Below are 26,634 nucleotides of genomic sequence, written 5' to 3'. Positions count from 1 at the left end.
TAGACTTAGGGGGCATAAGTATAAACTACCTAGATTAGGTTTTAACAACTTGAGGTTAGAGTAGTAATTACACTCATGTGGGGACCAAATTGACTAAAGATTTTTGTTAAAAGAAAATGAGAATTTACAAGAAGACCTTGAAGGTGGGTTTATTAAGGAATGAAACTACAGGTAAAAAGGTAAAATAGAGGCTTTCTTGAGGGAAAAATTAATTAAAATGAGGATCAAAGGGTAATTAACCTTTAACAAATTCGAGTGTACATGGGACTCAAAACTGTCCAACAAAATTGGCCTTAGGTGACCAATGGCTAATGCGAATTTTCCTTCTATCGTTGGTCACCTTCATATTGTGTAAAAGTTCCTTCTGGCCATTGGTAACCTATGGCCAAGCTAAAAATTAAGCATGGCCATTCGTTATTTGTATACTGGGCAATTTTATCTTCTGGTCATTGGTAACTTAGGACCAAGCTAAAAATTAAGTCTTGTCATTGGTTACCTCCATACCAGGCTAAAATGACAAATGCAATTTTATCTGTTGGCTCGACGTGGGGTTCTAGTAACCATTTGAAAATTGACTTGAGTCAAATCTCTTGGAAGGTTTTTGGGACTCTCGGACTCGGTTTAGGCGAAAATGGGGTGTCTACACTAACATTATGTATGTCAAATTCAAAATTAATTTAGCGAATCCATTTACTGAAAACTTAAGAAAAACATTATTAAAATTACATCTAGTGGAACGGGGCTGAAACCCTTTCTTGAAAATCACCAATAATGGTAACCTGACTTTATACTAAAATACCACTAGTCCAAAGTTTAATGGGTAATAACAACTTATTGATATGTGATTGTTATAGGCACTGAAATTAAATTTAAGTGCCCCTTTTTAAGATGTTCAATGCAGACTATTATGAGCTAGATGATGAGTTCTAAACTCTTAATGAAGTTCAAAGTAGAAATATATTTTGAAACTTCACCTATATGAACATAGATGTGGTGTCAGTTTTGACAAGAACTCAGGGTTTATTCTTGTAAATGTTCACGAAATTAGGATGTAGTACAAGGCCATAATAGTATTAAAATTGATATGTAAATGTTCACGAAATTAGGATGTAGTACAAGGCCATAATAGTATTAAAATTGATATGAACTTCTTATTGGAACTAGATGTTATCATGTGTGTGGTGTTACCGATTTTGACATGGGAGTTGATTAACACAGAGTCTTGATCGGTAACGGGCTAGTTGCCCACGATTGGGTTAGCCACCCAAGGAAAGGATGGGGGATCATTTCACCTTTGCCCTGACCTGATTGTAAAAGTTGAAGCTTGTGACGGCCTGATGGGGGGGGGGGGGGTAGAGGAGTAGCAGTAGTTGCAAAAGGAGGATGAGAGTGAATCGAAATTGGGGCAAGCTTCTGAGGCTGTGAGTCGATCCCCCTCCGACGCCTTTTGAGGAGAGGCTGGTTGTCTTCCTCGTTTTCCTCCTTAGGATTGAGGGGGGCATCTCCCTCACTTTATCTTCGGAGTTAGAATCCATGGTGGGAGCTGGGTGGTTCAAACGCAAGGCCATGTCCTCGCTGTCTGAGGGTTGGGGGTCGACGATGGAATGAGGGGGTCGACTGGATGGAAGGAAGGACTCAGTGGCGTGGTGGTATTAGATAGTAGATGAGTAATAATTACCGAGTCTCCAATGAATTTATCCTTACTCAGACCTACAGTGGTAAGAGATGAAAAAAGTTAACACTTAACAAAACCAGCTAGAAAGGTTGGAAGGGAGAAAATCATGAAACTCACCATGGTGGTTAAAGGAATTGTAAGCAAGAGAAGCGAGCTCATCCTTTGGAACACTCTCCCACCGACCAGTCAACTATATCGAGAACAAGAGTCACTTTTTGTCCTAGTCGGGAAACTCGATCAAGGACGATTTCCCTCTTCTCTTGGTGAGATAAAAGAAGCCTTGTTTATTCGGGCATCTTTTTAGGGCAAATTGAGCCTGATATCAGGAAGCCCGAGCTGGAGGCCTTATTCCAACCAACCATTCATTTGCTCGAGGGCATGAATGAGGCGGAAAAAGTTCTCGTTCATTTGGCTAGGGGCCCTCCGATAAAAGTTTAATAATACCTCTCGAGCTAGCCTACTTAAAGAGATTTGGAGGCCTGTCTTAAATTGCCCCCCAATATAATACGATGATATTTGGGGCAAAACCTTGGGAAGACGTGGGTTCATCTGTGTAGGACATACCCACGTTGTCAGGGATAGCGAAGGTATCCCTAACCATGTCCAACGAAGGGTGAATGGGGGAATAAGACATTCTCCTAGCCATAGCAAAAACGAAAAAACAAAACAAAAATATTTTCTAAAGGAGAGGGGAAGGTACCTTGACCTCTAACCTTGTGTAGACACCCCATTTTTGCACTTGCCTAATTAATCAACTTGTCAGCCCAATTGCGATAGTTCCTAATGATAGATGAATATTCCAATATCTTAGTTTGTTACTAGATATATTTCAAAAATTCAAATGAGGTATCTCAAGCGAACAAAACTTTAGAAATCACGCTACGCTAGGAAAATATGATAAAAAACGTAGAAATCATCATTCTTTAGACAAAAAGAAGTTTTACGAGAAAAATCACTAAAAAATGATCAAATTACTAAAATACTCCTAACATAAAACATCCATAGAGCCTATATTACACTTAGGAAAACCCTTTCGAACACATAAAATAACAAACTAAAATCAAATAAATCATTTTGTCAATTTTCACAAAATTTGATAAAATTTCGAAAATACCCCTCACAGGGTCCACGATCATTTCACACCAAAAACTCATAAATGATACAAACGAATGCTTCCATTGAATTCCTTATGAAAAATTGATTTCAAAACATCCCAAAACATTGAAAAATGACTTCGAAATACAAAAGCCCTTTTTGAGGGTAAAACTGAAATTTTCTAACCCTAAAAATTCAAATTTTCAAAATTAATAATTAAAATATTAATAGACGTAAAGTGAAATCTTAATAAATTAAATTTAAAATTTTAAATAAATAAAATTAATTAATTAAGCCCACGGGTCAAATTTTAAGTAATAGCCCACTTGTTCAAATGGAGCCCATTTGATATTTATTAAAAGATCCCTCCATTTGGGGGTCCAAAGAATTAAAGATATAATTAGGGGGGTTCTTCAAAAAAAATTTAAAAAATATATTCTTTAATTGTACGTAAGAATCAAAATCCTAAAATCCTAATTCAAAATCCTTATCTAAAATACCCAATAAACCCTAATTAAACAATCTTATCTTATCTAAAAGAAACCAAGTCAAACTAAAACTTTTTCAAAAAACTCTATAAATAGGAGTTTTCACAACTCAATCTCGCAGGTTAAAATAAATCCTAGGAAAGAGAGGTCAGAAATACTCCCCACCTTCCCAAAATCATAAATCCGAAGTCCCAATTCCCTACCTAACATCTAAACCCCAATTTTTGCTCAAAAAACACTCAGAAACCTTTCAAAAATACTTAGAAACCTTTCAAAAAATATCCAAAAGATCATAAAATACTCAGATCTAAGAGGATGATACCTCATCTTGGAGATTAGAATCAGATCCAGTGACGGAGAAAAAATAGGAAAAACTCACACGATGACGCTTTCCACCAGTTCTGAGGGAACCTATTATCGCAATCACTTAGGTTAAATAGTTTTTTATTTTATTTTATTATTTATTTTATTTTTTGTTAGGTTTTTCAAGCAATGTGACTTTTGGAAAAAAGTAGATATCGACATTTACCAGGCGGTGTTGGTACCTAACACTTTCCAACCCCGTAACGTAATCCCCGAACCTGTCCTTTGTAGACCAATGTTTTCTTATCTATTTAGAGTCAATGTTTCGGTTCCTAGACTATAATAACTAGGTGGCGACTCCAAAAACTAAACCCCAAAAAAGAAGATCTGCAATCCGTAGATCGAGGGCGCTTTCATCTTAAAAGACTTGGAAAGTTAAAATAACTTGGAAAGATTACAGTGGCTTTGTTGTTGCCTAGCTTGAGAACGCAAGAGGTCAAATAGCGGAGAGATGACATAGAACAAAGGTAAAAATGAAAAATGAGAAGAAACGAAGTATATATAGGCTTGAGATGCATCGAGATGCGTAACATAAACGAAGGTCAGGATGTCTTCGAAAAACGAATTAATGATGACAACGGTAGAGCATTAAAAGAAGCCAGGAATGAGGCAAGTGTATGAACAGGTGTGCGTAACCGACCATTCACCAAACGCCTTGTGTAGGCGGCGCATATATGCGCCACACAAAGGGATAGTTGGGAGCACACGTATCGAAGGCAATAATTACGCACATCATCTTCAAAATACGTATGGTCAGATGACATGAATTTGTGTAATTAATGAGCCAAGTCAGACTAGCACCTAGTTGGAGATCGCCACATGTTAGCTAATATTGATCTCAGGGTCTCGGATCTAGATTCAAGACCTCGAGAGGGGGTATCGTGGAAAGTATTTCTCGGAGTTGTTGACAAGTGGCAATTTCAAGAAATAATTACCAACCCGCCAAGTTGGAGGGAAGTGTGCCGAGCTACATGAAACTAAGCTCAAAGACATAGCACGGACTCATATGGGACTTGACAGGTCAAGTGTGAAAAATCTGTCATTGACAAGACTGATCTTATCCTGACAAGAATGGTTGTGACTGCCTCTGCCCTGATAGGGCAAGTATAGCAACCCTTGCAACTGACAGGCCAGAGACTGGCACAACTACTCTTTGGTAGAAATCATAGGAAAGATCTTGGGAAATTCACAAATCAGGAACACTATAAATATCAGGTTGCAACTCACAATAAAGGTTAGAAAAATCTTCTCAGAGAACTTCTTATTAGCTCGGAATTAATTTCTAACTTGATCGTCGGAGTGGTCCTATTGCAGACCACCCATTGTGTTGGGAGTTTTCAAGGGAGATCTCGAGGTAGAGTGAAAAGTAGCATCTACACTATTTATATTGATTGATGAAGACATTTTATTTTAAGTTTTTGTAATGACATTATTTATTTGATTTTTATGTTTGGGAAATCATTCAAATGATTGGGGATTTAATTTGCTTATTAATGGTATTGATTATGGACAACTTGAATCTTGCAATTTCATGTTTTTTTTTGCTAAATGAGAAAAGGATTATATTAATGAAAAAAAAAAACTAGGGGTTAGATTTTTGTTGTCCAACAGTGTATAATATTTCAATCCAACGGTTTAGATTAGATTAGATTTTTTTATTCTTACAATTAAAACAATGGTATTTTGGTGATTTAAACGTTATAATGGTAGTTTGGATATTTAGATAGTAGATCATAGATTGACCACATGTTGGAAGCATTTTGACAAGATCAACGAAATTTCAGGGGGTAAACCTCATCTTGCATTTGGGGGGGGGGGGGGGGGGGGTCACTGATATCACTTATATTATAGGTTTTTTTTGCTAAATACCTTATTTTTATTTGATGATTCTTGGGGGAAAATAAATATAAAGCATACTCTATGGAAATTTGGAGACTAATGTCTAGACATAGACGCAATGTTTAATCAAATGCATTTGGTATAGGGTAGCCATTGTGGATTTTGTTCATTAATTTGGATGAACATCAACTTCCAACACTCCAAAATTGAAGACTTCACCTTAAATGATGTAAGTAACATGCACCATCTCAATCCACAAAACTTCCATATCCTAGACCTTAATTTTAAAGGTCATGAAGTCAACTTGGATCTCAATCCCCTTGTGGACTATGGCTTCTTTTCTTATTCTTTTCATTTAAAAAAAAAAAATTGAAAGAAAGGTTCTCAAATTTCCTTGTTTCTCTAGCCCCATTGGGTCTAATTTTCATGAAGTTTGCATGGAGGAAGTCTACTACTTCTCTTATTGACTTTGGACCAAACATTAAAGGTAATGGACAGGATCACCATTGTTGATACAAGTTACCTTTGGACCAGATTGCGACCATCACTGCCCTTTTTTCGTGAGATCTACGCTACAAACCATTGTTGTTGGCAAGATTGCCATTGTTAATCACTCCTCTTTTTGTTCTTCAAAAGTGAATGATCATTGGGTCAAAATACAATATATCCGTAACAAACGGATTTTGCATTGATGTACATAGTGACATTGATTTTTTCCCTTTTGTTTCACAAAAATAATCCCTGAATGTGTTTGATGGGACTAACTATGGGGTTTTTTTTTTTTTTTTTTTGAAAGGTAAGTATAATTTGTTGATGTCTATAAATCAACAAGAAAAGATTTTAAGAACAGGGGATCCTTATCCTCATCAATAATAATAGTAGTAATGACAATTGAACCAAGGTTATCCCCATCATATTGTAGTTGCCCTACTATAGATATAGTATTTTGAAAAATAAAAGTAGACAACCAAATCTATGGCGCTGAGTCCTGCAAGAAGCCAATAAAAGTAATCCAAATGTGCTCGGTTGAGGTTGTTCGAAAACCAACTATCTCGACCGCCTGCACTAGTCGCCTTCTCAATCTCATAAATAAGGAAGCAGCTTAGGAAGCTCCCTACTCCTAAGATGCTCAAGTAGAGGGCGAGACCTAGACTCCTTAACCCATCCGGCACTTGGTCGTAGAAAAACTCTTGCAATCCCACAATAGTGAAGACATGAACAATTCCAAACAAGATATATTGAGGAACTAACCACCACACAGTCATAGGAATTGTCGCTTCTGGAATGTCTACCAACCCAAAATCTAGAGCAATTTTAAGCCTTTTCTTCTCAATTAGAGCTGCCACCACCATGGAGATCACAGTTAAAAACATTCCACAACCAATTCTCTGAAGCATTGTTATCCCTGAGGATTTCCCTGTGATGACCTTAGCAATAGGAACAAAGAAACGGTCATAGATGGGAATGATAAGAACAGTTGACATTCCTGTAATTGCTTGTAGTGACGCAGCTGGTATCTGAAAGCTTGATCCTATTGATCTGTCCATGGTGCTTCCTTGCTTAGTGAAGAAGGTTGAGACTTGTGCAAATACGACCCCATACACTAAACATGTAACCCATATTGGAACCAACCGCAACACAGACTTGGCTTCTTCGACCTGGCTAATGCTACATACTTTCCAATCTTTTGTTGAATCATCCGAACTATCTGATTCTACAATCAATGCTTTGTCGAGAAATCTGTGTCATAAAGAAAATAAACCTTGTAATTGCATGTCAAATTAGATTATAGTAAACTAGTTTAAAAGCTGGTGCATAATTTCATGCATTGGGTCAATAATATGAATCCAAGAACAATCAAGAAACACAAGACTTACGTAAAAGACTTCATGTTTTTTTGTCCTGAAATGAGCCAAAGAAATTCATTTCTCTTACTTGAATTGGTGAGCACCAACATTGGGGGACGTTTGCGTTGCTTCCTCTAGCACAATTGTGGATGAAGGGGTGATTCTCCAATTCCTTACTGCTGTTACAAACACTTGAGTGATTCGAACAAATGGGTTGCACTTATCTTCATTGAAACTATAACGATAAGTCTTATATCCGAGTAAGAAAACAACAAGTGATGCTGCCATTGAAACACATGGAATACCAAATCCAATACTCCAATTCAGGTTGTCTTGGATGTAGCACATGACCAAGATTGTAATAGAGGAACCTAAACATAAGCCAAAATACCACCAGTTGAAAAATGAACTCTTCGACGTCCTCTCATCAAGGTCTTGCTCGTCAAATTGATCGGCTCCAAAAGCTTGGACACATGGCCTATGTCCAGCCTGGGCAATTGCCACTAGATACAAAGAGAAGAAGAAAAAGATGACTTGGAGAGTAGAAGGAGAAGAGCAAGAGATGTTGTTCTCAGTGTTTTGGCAGTCAGATGAGTTTAGGGAAGTAAGAACAGCTGATAGAGTTACCAATCCGAGTCCCTGTAATTTCATCCAACATGAAGGTACCAATGGTTTACCTATGATGACAGTGTAATGAAATATGTGTTCATGATTATTTTTCATACCATTGCTGGCCATTCCTCTAACTTAATATATCTAAAAGTAAGAATTGTTGAATTTCCACTCCTATGATAAAAAATGAATAAATTAATTGGCTAGAAATTACAAACAAATAAATTTAAGTTTATAGGTCTACAAAAATGGGGGATGAAGCACTCAAAAACCTAGGGGATACAAAGGAGTGTGCCACGAGGCATTTCACAACCCTAATAAATACATCAACCTAGGATCAACAATGTTGAATGCTCCTCGGGCAGGATGTACTATTATTTTATTTTAGGGAAAATTACTTAATAGACACCACATGAGGGACTTCTTTCTAATCATCCCTAATTTTTTTGAGGTAACTTGATGGTACAGATGGGCAGTGGATGGGGGGGGGGGGGTGTTTGGGTAAGGGGGAGCTTGACTTGGTTTGATTAGGTTCTATTAATTTCCTTGGTTGGTTGGCCCGTAGGCTTGTTCTGATTGATTGAATTAGATATATATATATATATATATATGTGGAGGTTCACGGGATTTGGACCTCATCTGCGTGGATTTAGGAGTCGCCACCATTTATTGAGTTACGGTGTGAATGGACACCAAAAAATATGTTTTTTAAAATTCATTTTGTGACTTTTAGTGACTCAAATGTGGTTTAATCATAGAGATTAAGGGTAAGGAGGTTCGGTTTTGATACAAGGAAGGTGTTAGACACTTTGTCTCACTCATTAAGTAGGTGCATGGTTACCAAAGGTTAGCCAGAAATAAAGTAAAAAAAATGATTTTTTGAGATTTTTGAAGTTAAAAGTGATGGTGGAGTAGTTAAGAATCAAATGAAATATAGTTCAGCCTCTAGATTTGCAAAAGAAGTCAATGAGCAAGCCATATACTAAAATATATAATTGCGGAAATTTTTTGTAGGCTTGAGATTTTAATGGAAATCAAAATGAATCTCACATTTTTGGCTTCCAAGCACTTATCCCATACTTTTGTACACACTAGGGAGTATGTTTTTTGTTGTTTAGATTCTAGACACATGCCCATGGATAGGGCATATCCTTAAGGGAACCTTCATCTTATGAATGGAGTTATGTCCACTAGGGACTATTTTTGTTAGCTTAGAATGTTAAATATAAATCTAAAGAGATTTACACTGTTGACTTATAACCTTTTAAAATGAAAGTAAAGTGCTATTTGTTATGATGTATGCATGTATATGTTTCATTAAAAAACTTATTGAATGGACTTAGAAAATGGAGATTGCTTCATATAGTGAAGACTTACTCTCTCCTCCTTAAGTCATTTACAAGATAAAATCAAATTAGAAATTTAAAAATACTTGGAATTAAAATAACTTGCCAGGAATTTAAAAGCTTAAAATAGACTTATAGTGGTAAGGATCTTCTCACAAACTTTCAATCCAAGTAAGCCATTGAACTATGTTATTGTTAGTTTTATTGAAAGAAACTTGAAACAAAATTGGAGTTATAGGTGGTAAGGATCCTCTCACTGATTAACTCTCAATCCAACCTTGTCAATATAAGGAAAATAGAGAAATAGACACTACATTGCATGAAAGTAAAAGTACATAAAACTAAAAGAATGGTGTAATAGAAAGGGGTATTTAAAGGGGTTTAACTATATAAAAACAGAAAATGAAGCTCTACACCTCACCTTAGTATTCTTCTCTTCTGTTTTCTTCTTCTTTCTTTTACTCTTAGTTTTTAGATAGGTGAAGAAACAAATAGACAAAATTTTGGGGTACAAGAAAGCTTCAAGGAACAAATTTGCCAAATTTTTGGCGTACTAAACTTTCCTCCTCCAGTTGCCTTGGATGTGTCTCTATTTATAGGCTCTAGAGAGACCTTTGGGGATGTAAGTATCCAATTTTTTTAACTTCAAAACATTCTCAAGAATACTACAATGAAAGACTTTACATACCCTTAAATAATTTGTCCTAAATGATCTTTTCACCTCTTTAAGTCTTACTAATCATAATCCACAAAAGGTAGAGGTGTAATAGCTCATAAGGTTTTAGAGAATTCTATGAGGAAGATAAAAGTGTCTAAGTCTCTTGAATGTGGTCAATTGTAGAGATTATAGTAACAATGACATGTAATTTGAAATATGAATTTTGGATTTTTAAAACAATTGCACTAGCTAAGGCTGTTAACAACTTGAAGGTCTAAGTGTAAAAAGCTTAAAGGTTTTAAAGAATTCTATTGAGTGGGCAAAAATGTCAAGGTGCCTTGATTTTGGTCAATTTGCAAAGAATGTAATGGATAAAGCCTTGAATTATGGATTGGGATGAAGGGCCAATTTACCTAATTGTGTCTCAACAAAATGATGACAAGAGGGTAATGGACTTTTTGTTGGGACCAAAAGTTGACTATGGGTCAAGATTGGAAGAATAAGAGAAAATGCCTTAGTGGGAAAATTATATAAAGTTTAATGCAAGGGTGTTAGACTAAACTCTATGATCTGAAGTATAAATCAAACAAGAACATAAGAATCTCACATGACACAAGATATACGTGGTTCGGTCAAAGCATCGACCTACGTCCACGGGCGAAAAACGACGATTTTACTATATTAACCAAAGAAGAAATAGGTTACAATTTATCTCTCTCTCGTATATCTCTCACACCCTTTCGGGTTTCATCTCTTACCCTTTATATACTTAGGATTAAAAAGATGTTAAACGGGTCGGATCCAAAATCAAACCAAATGAGCCAATCTCCATATACAAGAATAGAAGACATAACCCAACAAAGGGCATAGTGGAAGAATGGGGATTTTCTTGAAAAATAAACAACTAATAGGGGTTTTAGGGGGTAATCTCCTTAAAAATATCTAGAACACTCAAGTACACTAATCCCCAACAAAACTATCTAACCAAATAGACCTTGGGTAGATGAGTCTCTGTGCAAAATTGTATGAGTCGATGACTTGCCCAAGGTTCTGTGCAAAATATGTTAGGGCCATGGGTGATTCACAACCCAAACGTAAAATATTCTAGGCCATGGGTGACCCACGACCAAGCTCATCGTTAAACTTTAAAAGTCAATTTGAAGAACTAGACTCCACTGACGTGGGCCCCACTAGATTAAATTGAAGACTTGATAAGTCAAGCTTTACCTCACTGGTTTTTGAAAGCTCTCGTCTCAGCCCGGACAAATTGGGGTGTCTACAAGGTACATTTAGTCATTTTTTTTTTTCTTTCTTAATGGTCCTCGACTCCCATTTTAATTGGTGAGATCGATTATCCAAATTTTCAAGATGGACAATTCAAATCATTTAGATCGACATTTGTTCAAATTGTCAAGACAAGCTCAAATTATTAAGATCAACAAATCATCAAATTTGTTGATCTCGACAATTTGAGTTTGTTATTTTATCGGGTGAGGATCCATTTAGGAAGAAAGATTTTAACTAATTGGGTGGTTAAGTTACCATCCCGAAACTCATGGTCCATTTAGAAAGCAATCCCTTCTGCTGGGTCTATTAATTAATTTTCCCTCTATTTTTATAAAACTAACTAGTGGGTCTAGCTTATGGGAGCGGATCCTTTGTAATGCAGTTTTCCTGTAGTTCCCAGTAGTACACTCGAAATAGTGAAGAATACATGTTGAAAAATACAAACTCGCGGATCAGTCATGTTGTGATCATGATTTAGATCACTTTTGAAAAAAAAATATTCTTTTTAAACCTGATCAGAGTCATTGAAAGAGTTCTCATTGTAAATCCCGAATTTCAATGGTGGGATGTTGATGTCCATTGCACATAGCGTTCTCTAAACCGTTGAACCACGCACAAGAACTACAGGAAAGCTGCACTACAGAGGATCCGTTCCCATAGCTTGTAGGTGGCATGTGCAGACGCACATGCATCTTTACTATTATAATGAGTGCAATTGTGGAGACCGCAAAAAACCCATAATCCTATTGGTTCTTGGTGCATCTTCTCCTTAATGTGGCTATTTTGTAAATTGAGAGTAGGTTCAGTACAGTTGGACCAATATGAATGTGGGGTTTCTTGTTGTCTCCAAAATCATACTGTATAATGAGAGAAAACCTAAGAGTTTATTGACACCAAAATTTGGAAGACTAAAAAATCACTACTTTTGCATTTAACCTAGTTATTGTCAAGATTATTTTTAAAAATAAAATAAAATTATCATCCTGCGATTACGGATGTTAATGGGTACCCATTTAACCAAAACCAAGCTTCTTATTCCCTTTTTATTAGAACCAATTAGAATAGGATCTAAAATAGAACATAAATCCAGAACTATTAGGTCCTATCTTATGGGTACCCGTGGGCACATGGAATCAATTTATTTTGAATTTTTTTTCATATTAGATTGATTTTAGGTTTTTAATATTTTAAAATTAATACATTTAACATAAAAGTTCTTCATTTTTTTCATATAAGCTTTGTGCTGGAGCTTAAAATGGGTCATCTCTTCTAAAAGTTTTTGACTTGTAAAGAGAATAAATTTTAATATTTTCAAAAAAAAAAAACCGTGAACTCTTATCTTTATTAGAAAAAAATTGTATAGTTGATATTTTTGTAGCTTATATGTTAATATTTTGAAAGAAAAAATATTTTATAAGGAGTGGTGGGCACAGTTGCCCATGCATCTCTCCAAAATGGGTGAGGTCTTCAATTCAAGCCCCCACCTTGGCCACCCATGGAGATTTATTTGTATTTGCCTGATATGTGTGGTTTGTAGGACATTGCATGTGCCCCTAGGATTTGGGCAAGATATAGTGCAGAGGCCAGTTTGCCTCACCCCTGCTTAGTCGGACCTATGAGTCTGGAACCCTCTTCATCAACAAAAAAAAAAAAAAATCTTGAGAATTGGAACTGATGGGTATACTTATTTCTTGGCATTTTTTTTATTCCATTTATTTTATAATTAGAATCAGAATTGACAAGAATATAATTGTTCTGATTCTACGTACATAAAGAATTGAATGGGATTTAACCCATTGAAACCCTTATGATCCTTATAACCACGTTAGTTGGTTTTTAGATTTTTAAATTTATAGAAATGTCCTTTGGTTATGTTGTCTTCAAAATCACCTTAGTTAATATTTTAAATTATCAAAACCCAATAATATACTAAATATTAAATATGATAGAAAATTAGATAGTCTATTTAAAATAATTTTTTAAGTACTTATGAAAATTTTTAGTCATGCATATTTCCTACGTTAATAATATGCGTGCGTTTGCATTGAACACCAACAATAATTAGGATTTATGATTAGTTAAAAGAAAATTATAATTGCTTTAAAATTTTATTTTAAAATAATCTAATGGTTTATCATAACTTATCATTCAATATAATGTAAGTATTTTGAAATTTGAAATATTAACTACCGATTTTGAAGATAACATAATAAAAAGTTATTCTAACATGGTTACAAGGATGATGGGATTGTAATTTTATTTCCTATTGAAGAAAATGACCTTAATACTTGTAAGGTTAAATGTAAATGTGGGGCACTTCTAATCTTCTAAATATTTGTGTCAACAGCCTTCCCTTGTTATAAAAGTAAAGATTTCTTTTTTTGTGCTTTAATTCTCTTCATCTCTCTCCCTCGTCCTTAGTGTGCTTCAATGGTGAGCCTTGTTAGTAATTTCAAATACGATAAAAATTTTATATGTGAAAAATTCAAGTTCTATTCGATTTTGGATTGCTAAATTCTAGTCTAAAATTCAATCAAAAAGTCGAAAAATGGAAAATATGCGACATATACTTTACACATGTATTATCCTTCACGTTTCAAAAATATCAAAAATCAATAATTCGATAATACAACAGTGATGTTAATAGTGAAAGCGGTGATGAAATTGGCAATGTTAATGGCAACGGTGAAGGTAATGAAATAGTTGTAATGATAATAATGATGGTAGTGATAACGAGGGTATTGAGGTTATTGTTTTATTGATTTATAAAAGAAGATCAAAATCAAGAGACAAATCATCAATTTAGAAAATTAAAATGGTATCTCAAATGAATGTAGAGGGGTATGTCATTATTTTTTTTAAAGATGAAAATGACATTTGTCACCTAAAAAGATGGATTCCTCTAAAATTTTGAAGCATGGTCACTTTAAAGTCAAACTTGAGTTACACATTACAACTTACAAATTTATACTTTACAACATACAACAAATTAAAGTAGCATTTTTTTTTATATCAAGTTTTATAAAAATTCGTATAAAATAATAATTCGTTTTATTCTTTTTTAACTTAAAATACGTGAATTATTTATAATAATTCAATAATCCAAAGAATAATACTGTATTGAAAACAAATTCGTGAAGTTTTCGTGAAGTAAACGGGAGATTGCTAGCAAGGATGGTGAGAGGTTATAGGAGAGACTAGACACAAAAGGTGATTAATCAATGCACTTAATCTTCAAAAAAAAAAAAAAAAAGACAAACCATGTCTCAAAGGTTTGTCCCATATAGATTGAGAATCAAATATTGATTGATTTAATAAACAGAACTGTTAGATTATTGACTTGCCCAAGAAGCACACAATCATTGGAAGTGGATCTGATGTAGCAAATAATTTCCTGGAGCGCTATTAGACAGTTAGAAGAATGCCACATCCGCTAGAAAGAAAAAACAGGCCGTTGGAAATTTGTTTCAAAAGTGACCGTCCACTTTAAAAGTGCTGGATCATGAAGAAAAAAACATTTTTTCAATTTTCTTTTAATTAAATCAGATATAAGACCTAAACTAGAGGCTGAGGTTTTATTTTGCTACAGAGGATCTGCTTCTTTGACTCTGCACTACACATGCACTGGGCACCGAATCAAGGCAATTGGTTTCTATATCTAAATTTATATTTTATTTTGAGAGCTGCTATTGGCACCCCAACATTTACTTATTACATCCCAAATAAAAATAAAGAAGACAAATGAATAGTTGAGATAAATGTGAAAGTTGGGGTACCAATAGAAGTTCTCTCATTATTTTTAGTTTAGATTTCTATTTTTTGGGTCTAGGATTTTATATGAGGCTAATTATAATCGTAAACAACTACTGAAATTTTTTGGATGAGATGTTTTGTATGTTGAGATTATGATGTGAGCCAAAGTGCAAGATTAGGTTTAACCTTGATCAAAAGTCAACGTCCATTTTTTTATGAATGTTATGGTAAAATTTTGATGTAATAAATTTTTAAGGATATTTTGAAAAGAAGAAGAAAATAAAATTCACCTTAATTCGTAAGAAAAAAATCACATTATTAATTGGGTGCAATGGGTCAAGTCGTGTTGAGGTAACGGTATTCTAAAAATTTACCCTACCCCAATCCGATCCATTTAATAATCTTTTCAAAAAATTTGTTGACCTATGTAATATGTTCAATAAAATTATAATCTTAAGTTAAAAAAAAAAAAAAATTAAGTAACATTTTCACCACTAAAAGTAAAATACCATTATAAAAAATAAAGTCACACAACCAGGCATAAGAACTTCAAAGTTCTTAGAATTTTATCTTCTATGGTGCATTGGATCATGATTTTCGATGCCCTAAGGTAATGTAGTCAACAAACTTTCTTTGCTAACATGGTAAGGAGAGTGTAATTATTTGAAAAATATCCTAAAACTTCTTCAATATTTCGTAAAATTCTTGAAAAATATAAAATTTTAAAAATCCTTAAATAATTATTGATATTTGAGATACCTCACAAGTTTCATGATTTAAACATGTGAATGAAAAAATAAGTAACCGTTCCAAAATGGTTATGCAAATTGACATTTGTAACCTAGACACAACCCATTTAATAATCGTGTAACATGGGTCGGTATTATCATAACCCAAACCCATTTAGACTTTATCCAAATTCATTAATTTCACATCATTTTCGAGACTTATTCTCATATCATGTTAAAATTGCCATCCCTATTTATTAAATTTTGATTTAAAAATTTAAAATTTTAATGGTGAAGTTGTGATATACTGACACTCCTTGTTCCTTCTTAGGTGTGGCATGTATAGAACCATAAATCTTTTTCTGCGAGATTCACAAGTCATGCGCAAAGAACAGTAGATTATTTTGCTCAATACACAATTACAGATGGCAGGTCCATCAGGTCAGTTGTGTATGCCGAGGGACAGAATCTACGATTCTTTGGCCATGCCAAGTAGGTGAGTTTTTGAGTCCCCCTCTCAAATTGAGTTAAAAAATCAGCACTACCCTCACATTTTCTCTGTTGGTATCGTGTACACATCAAGAAAGTTAAAGATAGAGAGAAAGAGAGACGAACCATAAGGTAAAGAAGAGAAGAGAAGAAGATGCTCCAATAGCGTCCAAGGTAGGAATCAGCAACAAAAGCACCAATTAGAGGAAGCATAGATGATGCACCAGACCAAGCGTTCACATTCTCTGCAGCAGAGGCCGTGGATTGGCCAAGAGGACCAGTTAGATATGTTATGAGGTTCGATGAGATTCCATAGTAAGCAAATCTCTCTATGATCTCAACTCCAATAATGAAAGAAGCAGATCTCCATCCACCATGCTTAGATCTATCATTAATTCTCCTTCCTTTGTAGTCCACCACTCCATCAACGACCACTTCTCGCCAAATCAGAGCGCTACTTTCATCAGAACCAGAGATCGCCATTTATCACCACCTTCTCCCTCTCTCTCACTCTTTTTCTTCGATCGCACTATCAAACACTAAAGTATAAAATTAAAATTATATATTATAAATATTTCACTTTTTTTAATAAAAAAATCGGTATTTACACAACACTTGCCAGATGTACCTACAAGTAGCCAGTTTTTTCGTTTTGGAGCTCTCTCCACGCATTCTCTGGTAAAATATTTGCGATAAATTTCGTTTTCAAATTGATGAAAATTCTCCACTTCAACACCTAACGAAAAAAAGAAAACCGCTTTTTTCCTCCCAAAATCCATCTTCAATCTCACCAACTTTATTGACCTAAACACGTCCTTATTTTCAACCTCCAGTTAAGAAAAACTCATGATTTTCCTCCCAAAAAATCATCATCTTCAACATTTTTTTATCTAGAAACCCTTGATTTTTCCTCCGAAAAAACCCATCGTACTCAATCAATTCAACCTGTATTATAAATTAATTTTATTAGCTCTATTCAACCTTAAATCCATTTTCAACTTCACCATGCATAACCTTTTGAAAAAAAAAACTTAAATTTTTGTATTCAAAATTCATAATTCAATAACGATGCAACCACTTCTTCCAAGGTGAAAACAGATTAAGGCCATCAGGATCATGGTTTTATATTGTACATATTGTTGAATTTTTTGAATTAGAAAACAAATGTTTATTTTTATTGGATGAAAGTGACTTAATAAATTATATTTTAATCATGGGATCATTACTTAAAAAGTTATAACTTCTTTTATCTTCCAACGTCTTCTTCTCTGGGATGTCTTTTTCAAACCAATGTGTTAGTTCATTTTTTTCCCATTGACACCCCAATTTTTAACACCTTTCTCCACACCTCTTTGAAACAATGGGAACTCCTTATGGTTTATTCATTAGAGTTAATCCGAGGAGATCATATAATAGTTCTTTTTTTTTTTTTTCTGATTTATTCTGAAGAGAATATTTTGAGATTCTTGAGTCTAAAATCATCTAATCGATTTCGCTTAAATTATTCTCTTTGTTATTATTTGTGAGATATATTAAAAAGAGAAATATTTTAGGATTCGTTATAAACAGATATTGAAGTGCTACCCTCTTTGTTATAGATCATTGTATTTTGGGAGACAAACGTCAATGAACGGTTGGCACCGAAGTAGGGGCAAAATCTATTTTAAGGACATTGCGTTCAATGTAAAACTTTAACTTAATTTGCTTTTATAAATTGATAACTTCTTTAAATTTTATATATTTTTAATTTTCTCTCATAATATATATTTTGGATTCATCTTAACTTCTCATTTAATTTTGTACTTGATTTATTTTCTTAATAAAACTGATTTGCACCCAACAATCTTAAGACAAATTTTTTTTAATGTAAATTAGTTTTTTTTTGGAAAATGAATTATCAAGAGAAATTAGAAAATTTTGATGATAGTTACTTTAAAATATGATAACAGAAAATGTTGTTTTATCTTACTACCTTGAATCTAGCTCATCTTTCTAAAAAATATTATTCTATTCCTAATGAGAATGTGGGAGATGAAACTATAGTTGCTGCATTAAAAAACTGAAATCATTCAAGCTTCTTATGTAGAAACTATATTATGAACGGGCTAGATAATGTGTTATACAAAATGTACTCACAGATTCACATCTAGACAAAAAATTACAAAACAAAATATGCCGGAACAAAGAAATTTCTTGTTGGTAGATTCTTGGATTTTAAAATAGTAGATTCCAAAATAGTCGAAAATCAAATCCAAGATCTCCAAATTTTAATTCATAAGATTTATGTCGAAAGTATGTCAATCAGTGAATCTTTTCAAATTGCATCTATAATTAAAAAACTTCCACTAACTTGGAAAGATTTCAAAAAATTACCTTAAGAATAGACGTAAAAAGATGTCTATGGAGGATTTGAATATGAGGTTAAGAATCGATAAAGATAATAGAAATAATGAGAAGAAAGCTATGGTTTCATCCATGGATTCCAAAGCATATGTCGTGGAGGAAGATTCATCCAAACTCAAATCTAATTCCTATAAAAATAAAAAATGGAAGAACAATGGTCCCAAAAATAAAAATTTCAAGAAAATGTTAGGCAAATGCATTGTGTGTGAAAAACCCAAACATCGAGCAAAAGATTGTCAAAAACGCAAAGGACATGATTCTTTCAAAATTAACAAGCCTTTCAACGTGAATGTGACCAAAACAAAGAATCTGTTAGTAGTTATTTCAGAAGTAAACTTTGTGAATGAAAACAAAGATTGGTAAGTGGACACTAGGGCCACTAGGGCCACTAGACACATTTGCTTTGATAGAAATTTATTCTCTACATATCATAAGGTAGAGAATGAAGAACAACTGTATATGAGAAACTCTTCTACTTCTTCAATTGCAGGACATGGAAAGATTGTTCTGGAGTTTACTTTAGAAAAAGTTCTCACGTTGAATAATGTTCTATATGTACCAGAGAGAGATTCTGGTGTTTGGATCATTATTAAGTAAGAAAAGCTTTTAAATTAGTATTTGAATCAAACAAATTTGTCTTGATTAAGAATGCAATGTTTATGGGAAATGATATTTAAGTGATGTATTGTTCAAACTAAATGTATCTATTAAAATAAATAATAAAATTATTTTCTTTTACTTATATTCATGAGTTATTTAATGTTTGGCATGCTAGATTAGGACATGCAAATTTTGTATATTTGTAAAGAATGATTAATTCAAGACTTTTACCTAAGTTTGAAATAGATAAAAAACATAAATGTGAGATTTGCATAAAATCAAATTTTCAAATAAAATATTTTCATTCTATTAAAAGAATTAGCGAACCGCTTGAATTAATTCATAGTGATTTATGTGATTTTAAATTTACTCAAAATTAGAGGCAGGAAAAAATACATTATTACTTTTATTGGTGATAACACTAGATTTTGTTCTGTTTATTTATGAAATAGTAAAGATGAAGTACTAGATTATACTCTGCATCTGTCTTAGAAAGAGACATCGAATCTTATTTTTTTACTATACTATGAAACACATGCCGATCCACACGAGAAAACATAACTTGATGTTGACTTACAATCATCTAAATCACCACCCAAATCAGCATCGGAATATCCTTCCAATTCGAACATAACTCCATCTTTGAACAAAAGACCCATGTCAAGTGTGGAGTAAACATACTTCAAGATTCGCTTAGCTGCCTCCAAGTGTGATTTATATGGAGTTTGCATGTAACGGCTAACAAGCCCAACAGAAAATGCAATGTCTAATCTTGTATTAGTTAAATAAATGAGACTAACAATAAGAACACAGTAAGGTCGAGGATTTGGAAGAAGCTTACCTTCATCACACCTTAGTTTTATATTAGCATCAAAAGGGGTGGAACACCACTTACTTTTGCCCAAACCAAACTTGCAAATAAGTTTCTCAGCATGGCCTTTTTGTGATATGAGTATTCCTTCAATCATCGAATCTACTTCCAAGCCAAGGAAGTGACTAAGATTTCCCAAATCTTTCAACTCGAAGAGAATGGCAAGTTTGGCTCAAAGTTTTACAATTTCTCATCATTATTGCTGGTGACAATCATGTTATCGACATATAAAAGAACAATAACATGCAAACTCTCTTGCTGTTTAACAAACAAAGTAAAATTGGAATTAGAAGCAAAGTATCCACAAAAATGTAAGTATTCGGCAATTTTACCATACAAAGCTCTAGGTGCTTGTTTTAATTCATAGAGGGCCTTCTTGAGTTTGCAGACGAACTCTGGATGTGAATGAGATACATAACCATGTGGCTGCTCCATATAAATGTCTTTATCGATTTTTCCATATAAGAATGCATTTTTAACATCAAACTGCCACAACTTCCAACCATGACAAGCTACCAAGGAAATCACAACTCGAACTGAAGTCATTTTTGCAATTGAACTAAAGGTTTCCTCATAGTCCTCTCCATACTTTTGAGAAAACCCTTGAGCAACAAGCCTTGCCTTGAATCTATCCACACTTCCATCTGCTTTATGTTTAATTTTGTAGACCCATTTACATGTGATAGGTTACACATTCTTGGGTTAGGTACAAGATCCCCAGTTTGATTTTTTATAAGAGCTTAAAAGTCTTTATCCATGGCACATTTCCATTCTTGAACACCTTTTGCTTCATCAAAACAAAGATGGTTTGCCTTTCTCAATTGGATTACCAAGAAAATAAGAATGCACAGAGCCAAAATTTCCATCCCTATAACAAGCAAGCAAAACAATTTGCCCCTTTGACCTTCTAAGAGGAGGTTCATTATTCACATCTCCCGTATTATTATAATTCTGTTGCCCCATCCAGCTCATGAAAATCAACTCCACTTCCCCTATCACATTGTTCCCCCGTAGACAAAGAAGTTGAGATATTAGGCATCTTAGGAGCACTTGAGTTCATAGGTAAGCTAATTTCATTTTGAGGCTCAATGTGAACATTAATGTTCTTTCCAATGGAAACACTATCATCCTTATAATAAGATGGAATTCCATCAAATACAACATCCCGAGAAACCACAAAATTATAGGTTTTAGGATCCATACACTTCCAACATTTCTTCCTTTCATCATAACTAATGAAAATGCATTTTTTCGCCTTAACATCCAATTTTAATCTCATTTGATCTGGTATATGAACAAAACAAATTGACCAGAATACTTTAAAATGTTTGACACTAGGCTTCTCCCCAAACTTCAACTCATATAGAGATCTCATATTAACTAGGCTAAGAGGTGCCCTATTAATCACATAAGTTACACATGCCATACCCTCCGCCTATAAGGCTTTGGGCAAATTCTTTGCATGTAGCCAACTTTTATAAGTCTCAACGATATGCCTAATCTTTCCTTCGACCATCCCATTTTGTTAAGATGTATAGGCACAGGATAACTCCCTTCTAATACAATTTACCTGACAAAATGAAAAGAAGTCATTATAAGTGAATTCACCACCATTATTTTAAACTCTTTAAACTTTAAAAATACTTTCGACTTCTCTTTAACAAAATAAACCCATGTATATCTTGTGAAATCATCCACAAACAACAACATATAACAGAAGCCTGATGAATATGAATGTGTGTTACAAAGTCCCATCAAATCACTATGGATAAGCTCCAATGGGGCCATACACTTAGAATAAGACTTGTCAAATGGAAGGCGATGTGCCATACCATATTGACAACCTTCACACACACCTTCATAACCAAATGAAGTTAATTTGAACAATTCATTAACCAAAATTTTCATCACCATGACTTTCAATTTTTCCATGCTAAGGTGTCCTAATCTAACATGCCAAATTGATGCCCCATCAGTTGAACTCATACTATTTACATAAGAAGTAGTCGAAGATAAAACAAATAAATCTTTAACTCTTGCACCTGTATGAACGACGTTCACCTTCAACTCTGAAATATTCTGAAAGAATTTCACATCTTTGGGATCAAATAAGACATAATGTCCTGAATCCACTGCATTAGCAATGGAGAAAATGTTTTTTTTCACGCCCGGTACTTGAAAAATACTATTGAGTGTGATGTGATCAGCTCTATCGCCTTTGATGGTAACAACTCCTTTTTCAACAGGGTAAACAGAGTTGTTTGCCATGATAATAGCGTCATTACCATTGTAGTTGCGGAAACTTGAGAACTTAGATTTGTCACCAGTGAGATGATGCCCACAATCGGAATCAATGATCCAATTGTTCTCAAAATTAATTGATGTCAAAGCATCAATTGAAGTGACATTTAGTATGAAGGATTTTCCCCAATCCTCCTCCTCTTTAGGTTCATCTTCCTTCTCGGCTACATTTCCTTATTTCAATTTTACACGACAATTCTTCTTTATATGCCCAAGTTTACCATATCAATAATACTTGACACATTTTCGATTTCTATTATTTTTGCCAGATGATTCACCATCATTATGTTTGAAAAAAATATCATTAGAGTTTTCATTATTTTTAGAACCTCTACCTTTATCCTTGCCCTTATAATAATTCTTTTTGCTTGAAAATAGAGCATCTCCCTCATTCATCGTAATTGAGCATCCAACCATTTGACAAGCCAAAAACTCCTGAGAAGTAAGAAGGTTCTCGAGCTCCACCAAGGATAGTTGTACAGCCCACCCTTGAATAGATGTAACATAAGGAATATATTCCCTTTTTAACCTACGAATGATGTGGCGTTTCATTTGTGCCTCCAAGATAGATTCTTCGGAATCAAGAATGAAAATTTCTAAATAAAGATTTTAATCTTTAAGAAGAATTGTGATATAGAGAGCTCACCTTGGCTAGTGTTAGCCAATTCATTTTCTAACAATTGTAGTCGAGCCACGTCATTCTTGTTGAATAACCCATAAAAAGTAGTCCAAATGTCACGAGCAGATTTGCAACACATAATGTGATCAAATTAGCCATGAGAAATAGAATACTTCAAAATTGACTCTGCCTTTGCATAGTCTTTCGCCATTTCTTCAAATTTTCAACATTTTCTGAAGTATCTTGTGGAGTCACCGTATATCTCCACTAACAACCTCCCATAAGTCTTCGCCAAGTAGATAAGACTCCATACATGATCTCCATATCTTATAATTGGATTGAGTAAGCAACTCAATACCAAAGCCATTGAACTTTCCACCCATATCCATCTTCAAGAGCAATTGATCTTCTTCACCAAGTGAGTTAAGACGATATCAACACCACCTTTGTGGCTCTGATACCATGTGAAGAAAGAAAAAATCCAAATTTTCGAAATTTCGCTTCTCAAATAGTGTAGAAACACACTAGCCCAAGACTCAACCAAGAAAAAGAAGAAAAACAATTAAAGATGATGAAAAAAGAATTACTAAGTTAATTCAAAAAGAAATTTTACAAGTTGAAAATGTGACATTCACTTATACAAGATATGAAATTTGGAGTGTTGATGGTATCTTACTTACTTTCTCTCTTCTCAAGGGTTATTTCAAAGACTTGGTTGTGAGTGAGATTTCCTACATGTATATATAGGTGATGTAGGAAGTTTATAGCATGTTAGAATACTTATTTAAGAAGTTTCAAGAAGGGTTCAAGATGGAAAACAAAAATGTATTGGAATTTAAGGTTGGTTGAATGGGAAAATGTAGATAATTGATGGTAATGAGATTCATCAATAAAGGTGGAGATTCTAAAAGAGTATATGGGAAAAGGTGATGAGATAGAGAAGAGAGAGAAAGTGACATGTGTTAACCACACATGTGAAGTGGGGCCCATACAAAATTACATAAACACCCTCACTACAACCTTTACTAAAATAAACTACTAGAAAATTAACTTTAAAATTTAACATCCTAAGAACTCAAGTAGAGGGCAGAACCCAGACTCTTGGTGAAGACGTCAACCATTCCTTACTATTTCTTCTTTCTCTAATGATTTTCAATGCAGAGCAATTATAGGAGGGAGAGAGAGAGAGAGAGACGAACCAGAATGTAAAGGAGAGAAGAGAAGAAGATGGTCCAATATCGTCCAAGATACGAATTAGAAACAAAAGCACCAAGTGTAGAGGAAGCATAGATGCAGAACCATTCCACGCGTTTACATTCTCTGCAGCAAGGGGAGTAGATTGGCCAAGAGGACCAGTGAGATATGTTATGAGGTTGGATGGGATTCCATAATGAGCGAACCTCTATGCCATTTCAACTTCAATAATGAAAGAAGCAGATCTCCATCCACCATTCTTAGATATATTATTAATTCTCCTTCAACCATCTCTTCTCTCAACAGCAGAGCATCACTTGCACCAGAACCAGAGATCGCCGTATCTCACCTATCACTTTCCCTTTCAACTAACTTTATTATATAAAAAATAGAGAGTTACCAGACACTGACCTATCTCTTGATATTTTACTCCCTTATTTATCAAATTTGTTACTTGAACAACCTTATTTTATGAATCATGTTATCATGACTAACCTAATAAGATTTCAAATCTTAGTGAGAGTCGTTGGGATCACATAGATTATCAAATTAACAATCCAACAACACAACTTCTACATTTCATGGAAAAACTCAGATTAAAAAAAAGTTCAAAACAAAAACACCTTTCAATTTTGATCGTAGGTGTTGAAAATGGAAGGTTACGGAACTCCCAAATTTAAAACTGATCTTCAATGGTAAAAACAAAAACTTTTTTTTCAAATCTTTTTAAAGTTCTTAGAATTTTTTCCTTCATAACTTTGTGGAATCAGATCATGTTTTTGAATCCCACAAATTGATGCCATTAAAATCTACTCCAAGATATGTTAATTAACCTCTTAAATTGAATTTTATGATGTGATCCTCACTCCAGGGTTTGCTCGATAACAAACTTGATAAAGTGAGGTTTGGTGGATAATAAACTTCATAAAGTAAGGTTCAACTCCAAGCGAGCTTTTGTTGACAAAAAAAAAAAAAAGGAAAACGACCAACTTTCGTTTTATCATCATTTGTTTTTAGCAAATGATGAATGCATTTACACCGTCCATCTTGCAATTTGTTTTATCCATTACTAGAATTTGTCCATGTGATTGGTAGCAGGGAACATTTAGGTCTGCCCTAGACAAATTTTTGGCTTCATTTCGGATTTTTTAAAACTGAAATTGAGCCTGAAAATTTGGTTTTGTTATGGGTTTTTATAAATGATCCCTCTATTTGCACACACTGAAATGGTCAACTGCATCCACTTTAGTGATTTTTGTTATTAAAAAAAATTAAAATTACAATTTTACAATTTCGTTATGGCTTGTTGCACCCGCCTTCACTTACTGAAAGGGTGTGTGCAAAAATCCCTTTGATTGAAACCTATAAATTTCTATCAAAAATATTAAATTTAAATTAATTTGAATGGATAAAGGCATAACAGTCATTAGAATCGGATATTTTCACTTCTTCATAGTTCATCAATAGATTTGATGCAATAGATCTAAGTTATATATTTTTCTCCTTATTTTGACTTTTTTAACCACAAATCAAACAGCTATGGTGTTGAGAGCAAAAAATCACTCCATTTCATAAGCTAAATATAATGAAATTTCGATTTGGGATAACAGCTTATTTTAATTCCCAAAATGGGAACAACAAGATCACAGGTTTTTGAAGTGACATACTCACTGATATTGTTTTTTCAAAAGTGAAATTCTCATTGGTTTATATAGTGATGATCTCGCTAAAAGTAGTGAATTTGCGAGATAGTAGTGAACATGCAAGATAGTCACTTGAATCCTGCATGATCGTCACTTGAAAAATCCGCGATCTCATTGTTCACGTTTTGGGAATTAAAATGAATAGTGTGTTGGAATCAGAATTTCCTCAAGAGTTGATCACGTTTTGGGAAATTACTCTAAAGTTTTTGCAAGTTTCTCTCTAAAATTAGGCATCTTCCAAAAACCATGCTCTTCGATCCTTTGATTAAATTTTTTTACCCGATTCTTCTACCTTTAGGTTCTACTTACTTCTAAAGTTCTCGTCACCCTTAAGATTATATTTACTTCTTCAACCTTCAAATCTCTCAAATAAAATTTTTGAAGTAAAAGATGATGAAACTTTCATGGAAAAATCAAGGGTTTTCTAAATGAGATTAAGGTGAGGATGAAAACAATGGATTGAAGATGAGGTTCAATAGTTTAAAAATGATTTACCATAGAGACTCAAGAGCTTGAAGATGTCTGGTTAAGGGAATACAATTCAAGGGCTTTTTGGTTACAAATTGTTTTTAAAAAAAATAAAAAATAAAAACTTGAAAAATCAAGGATTTTCCAGCAGGCATTAAGGTGTGGTTGAAAATAATGGATAAAAGATGAGGTTCATTATACAAAATAATATACTGTAGATGTTGAAGATGAATGCATGACCTTCGTTTTATATTTTTGTTGTGATTCTTCTTGCATAACCTATGGAAAGTTTAGA

At 33.9% G+C, this 26,634-nt stretch overlaps 2 protein-coding genes across 2 annotated transcripts; both read right to left on the bottom strand.

Moving 5' to 3' along the window:
- Positions 1 to 6,344: 6,344 nt before the first annotated feature.
- LOC147401809 (protein NRT1/ PTR FAMILY 5.10-like) lies at positions 6,345 to 16,744 on the bottom strand. Its single transcript, XM_086443228.1, has 3 exons — positions 16,307 to 16,744; positions 7,396 to 7,946; positions 6,345 to 7,200 (listed from the first exon to the last, which is right to left on the bottom strand). Exons 1-3 carry the CDS (start codon positions 16,661 to 16,663, stop codon positions 6,372 to 6,374), a joined length of 1,737 nt encoding a protein of 578 aa, XP_086299354.1. The 5' UTR covers positions 16,664 to 16,744; the 3' UTR covers positions 6,345 to 6,371.
- A 2,963-nt stretch (positions 16,745 to 19,707) lies between these two features.
- On the bottom strand, positions 19,708 to 20,151 carry LOC147401808 (secreted RxLR effector protein 161-like). The gene has a single exon (XM_086444444.1). It carries the CDS (start codon positions 20,149 to 20,151, stop codon positions 19,708 to 19,710), a length of 444 nt encoding a protein of 147 aa, XP_086300570.1.
- Positions 20,152 to 26,634: the final 6,483 nt, after the last annotated feature.

The sequence above is a fragment of the Akebia trifoliata genome, chromosome 5 (genome assembly GCF_017979445.1).
Source record: "Akebia trifoliata isolate Shusen 1 chromosome 5, ASM1797944v1, whole genome shotgun sequence".
Classification (NCBI taxonomy): domain Eukaryota; kingdom Viridiplantae; phylum Streptophyta; class Magnoliopsida; order Ranunculales; family Lardizabalaceae; genus Akebia; species Akebia trifoliata.
Note: the sequence above shows the minus strand (reverse complement) of the source record. Positions and strands in the feature narration are given on the sequence as shown.

What these genes read in the sequence shown, in the direction of transcription:
- LOC147401808 (XM_086444444.1), bottom strand. Translation starts at nt 20,151, where the DNA reads ATGATTGAAGGAATACTCATATCACAAAAAGGCCATGCTGAGAAACTT.
- LOC147401809 (XM_086443228.1), bottom strand. Translation starts at nt 16,663, where the DNA reads ATGGCGATCTCTGGTTCTGATGAAAGTAGCGCTCTGATTTGGCGAGAA. An exon ending in CTTCTCTTCTTTACCTTATG is followed by an intron (nt 7,947 to 16,306) that starts GTTCGTCTCTCT and finishes ATGAAATTACAG; the next exon opens with GGACTCGGATTGGTAACTCT. An exon ending in GTTGGTGCTCACCAATTCAA is followed by an intron (nt 7,201 to 7,395) that starts GTAAGAGAAATG and finishes TTTATGACACAG; the next exon opens with ATTTCTCGACAAAGCATTGA.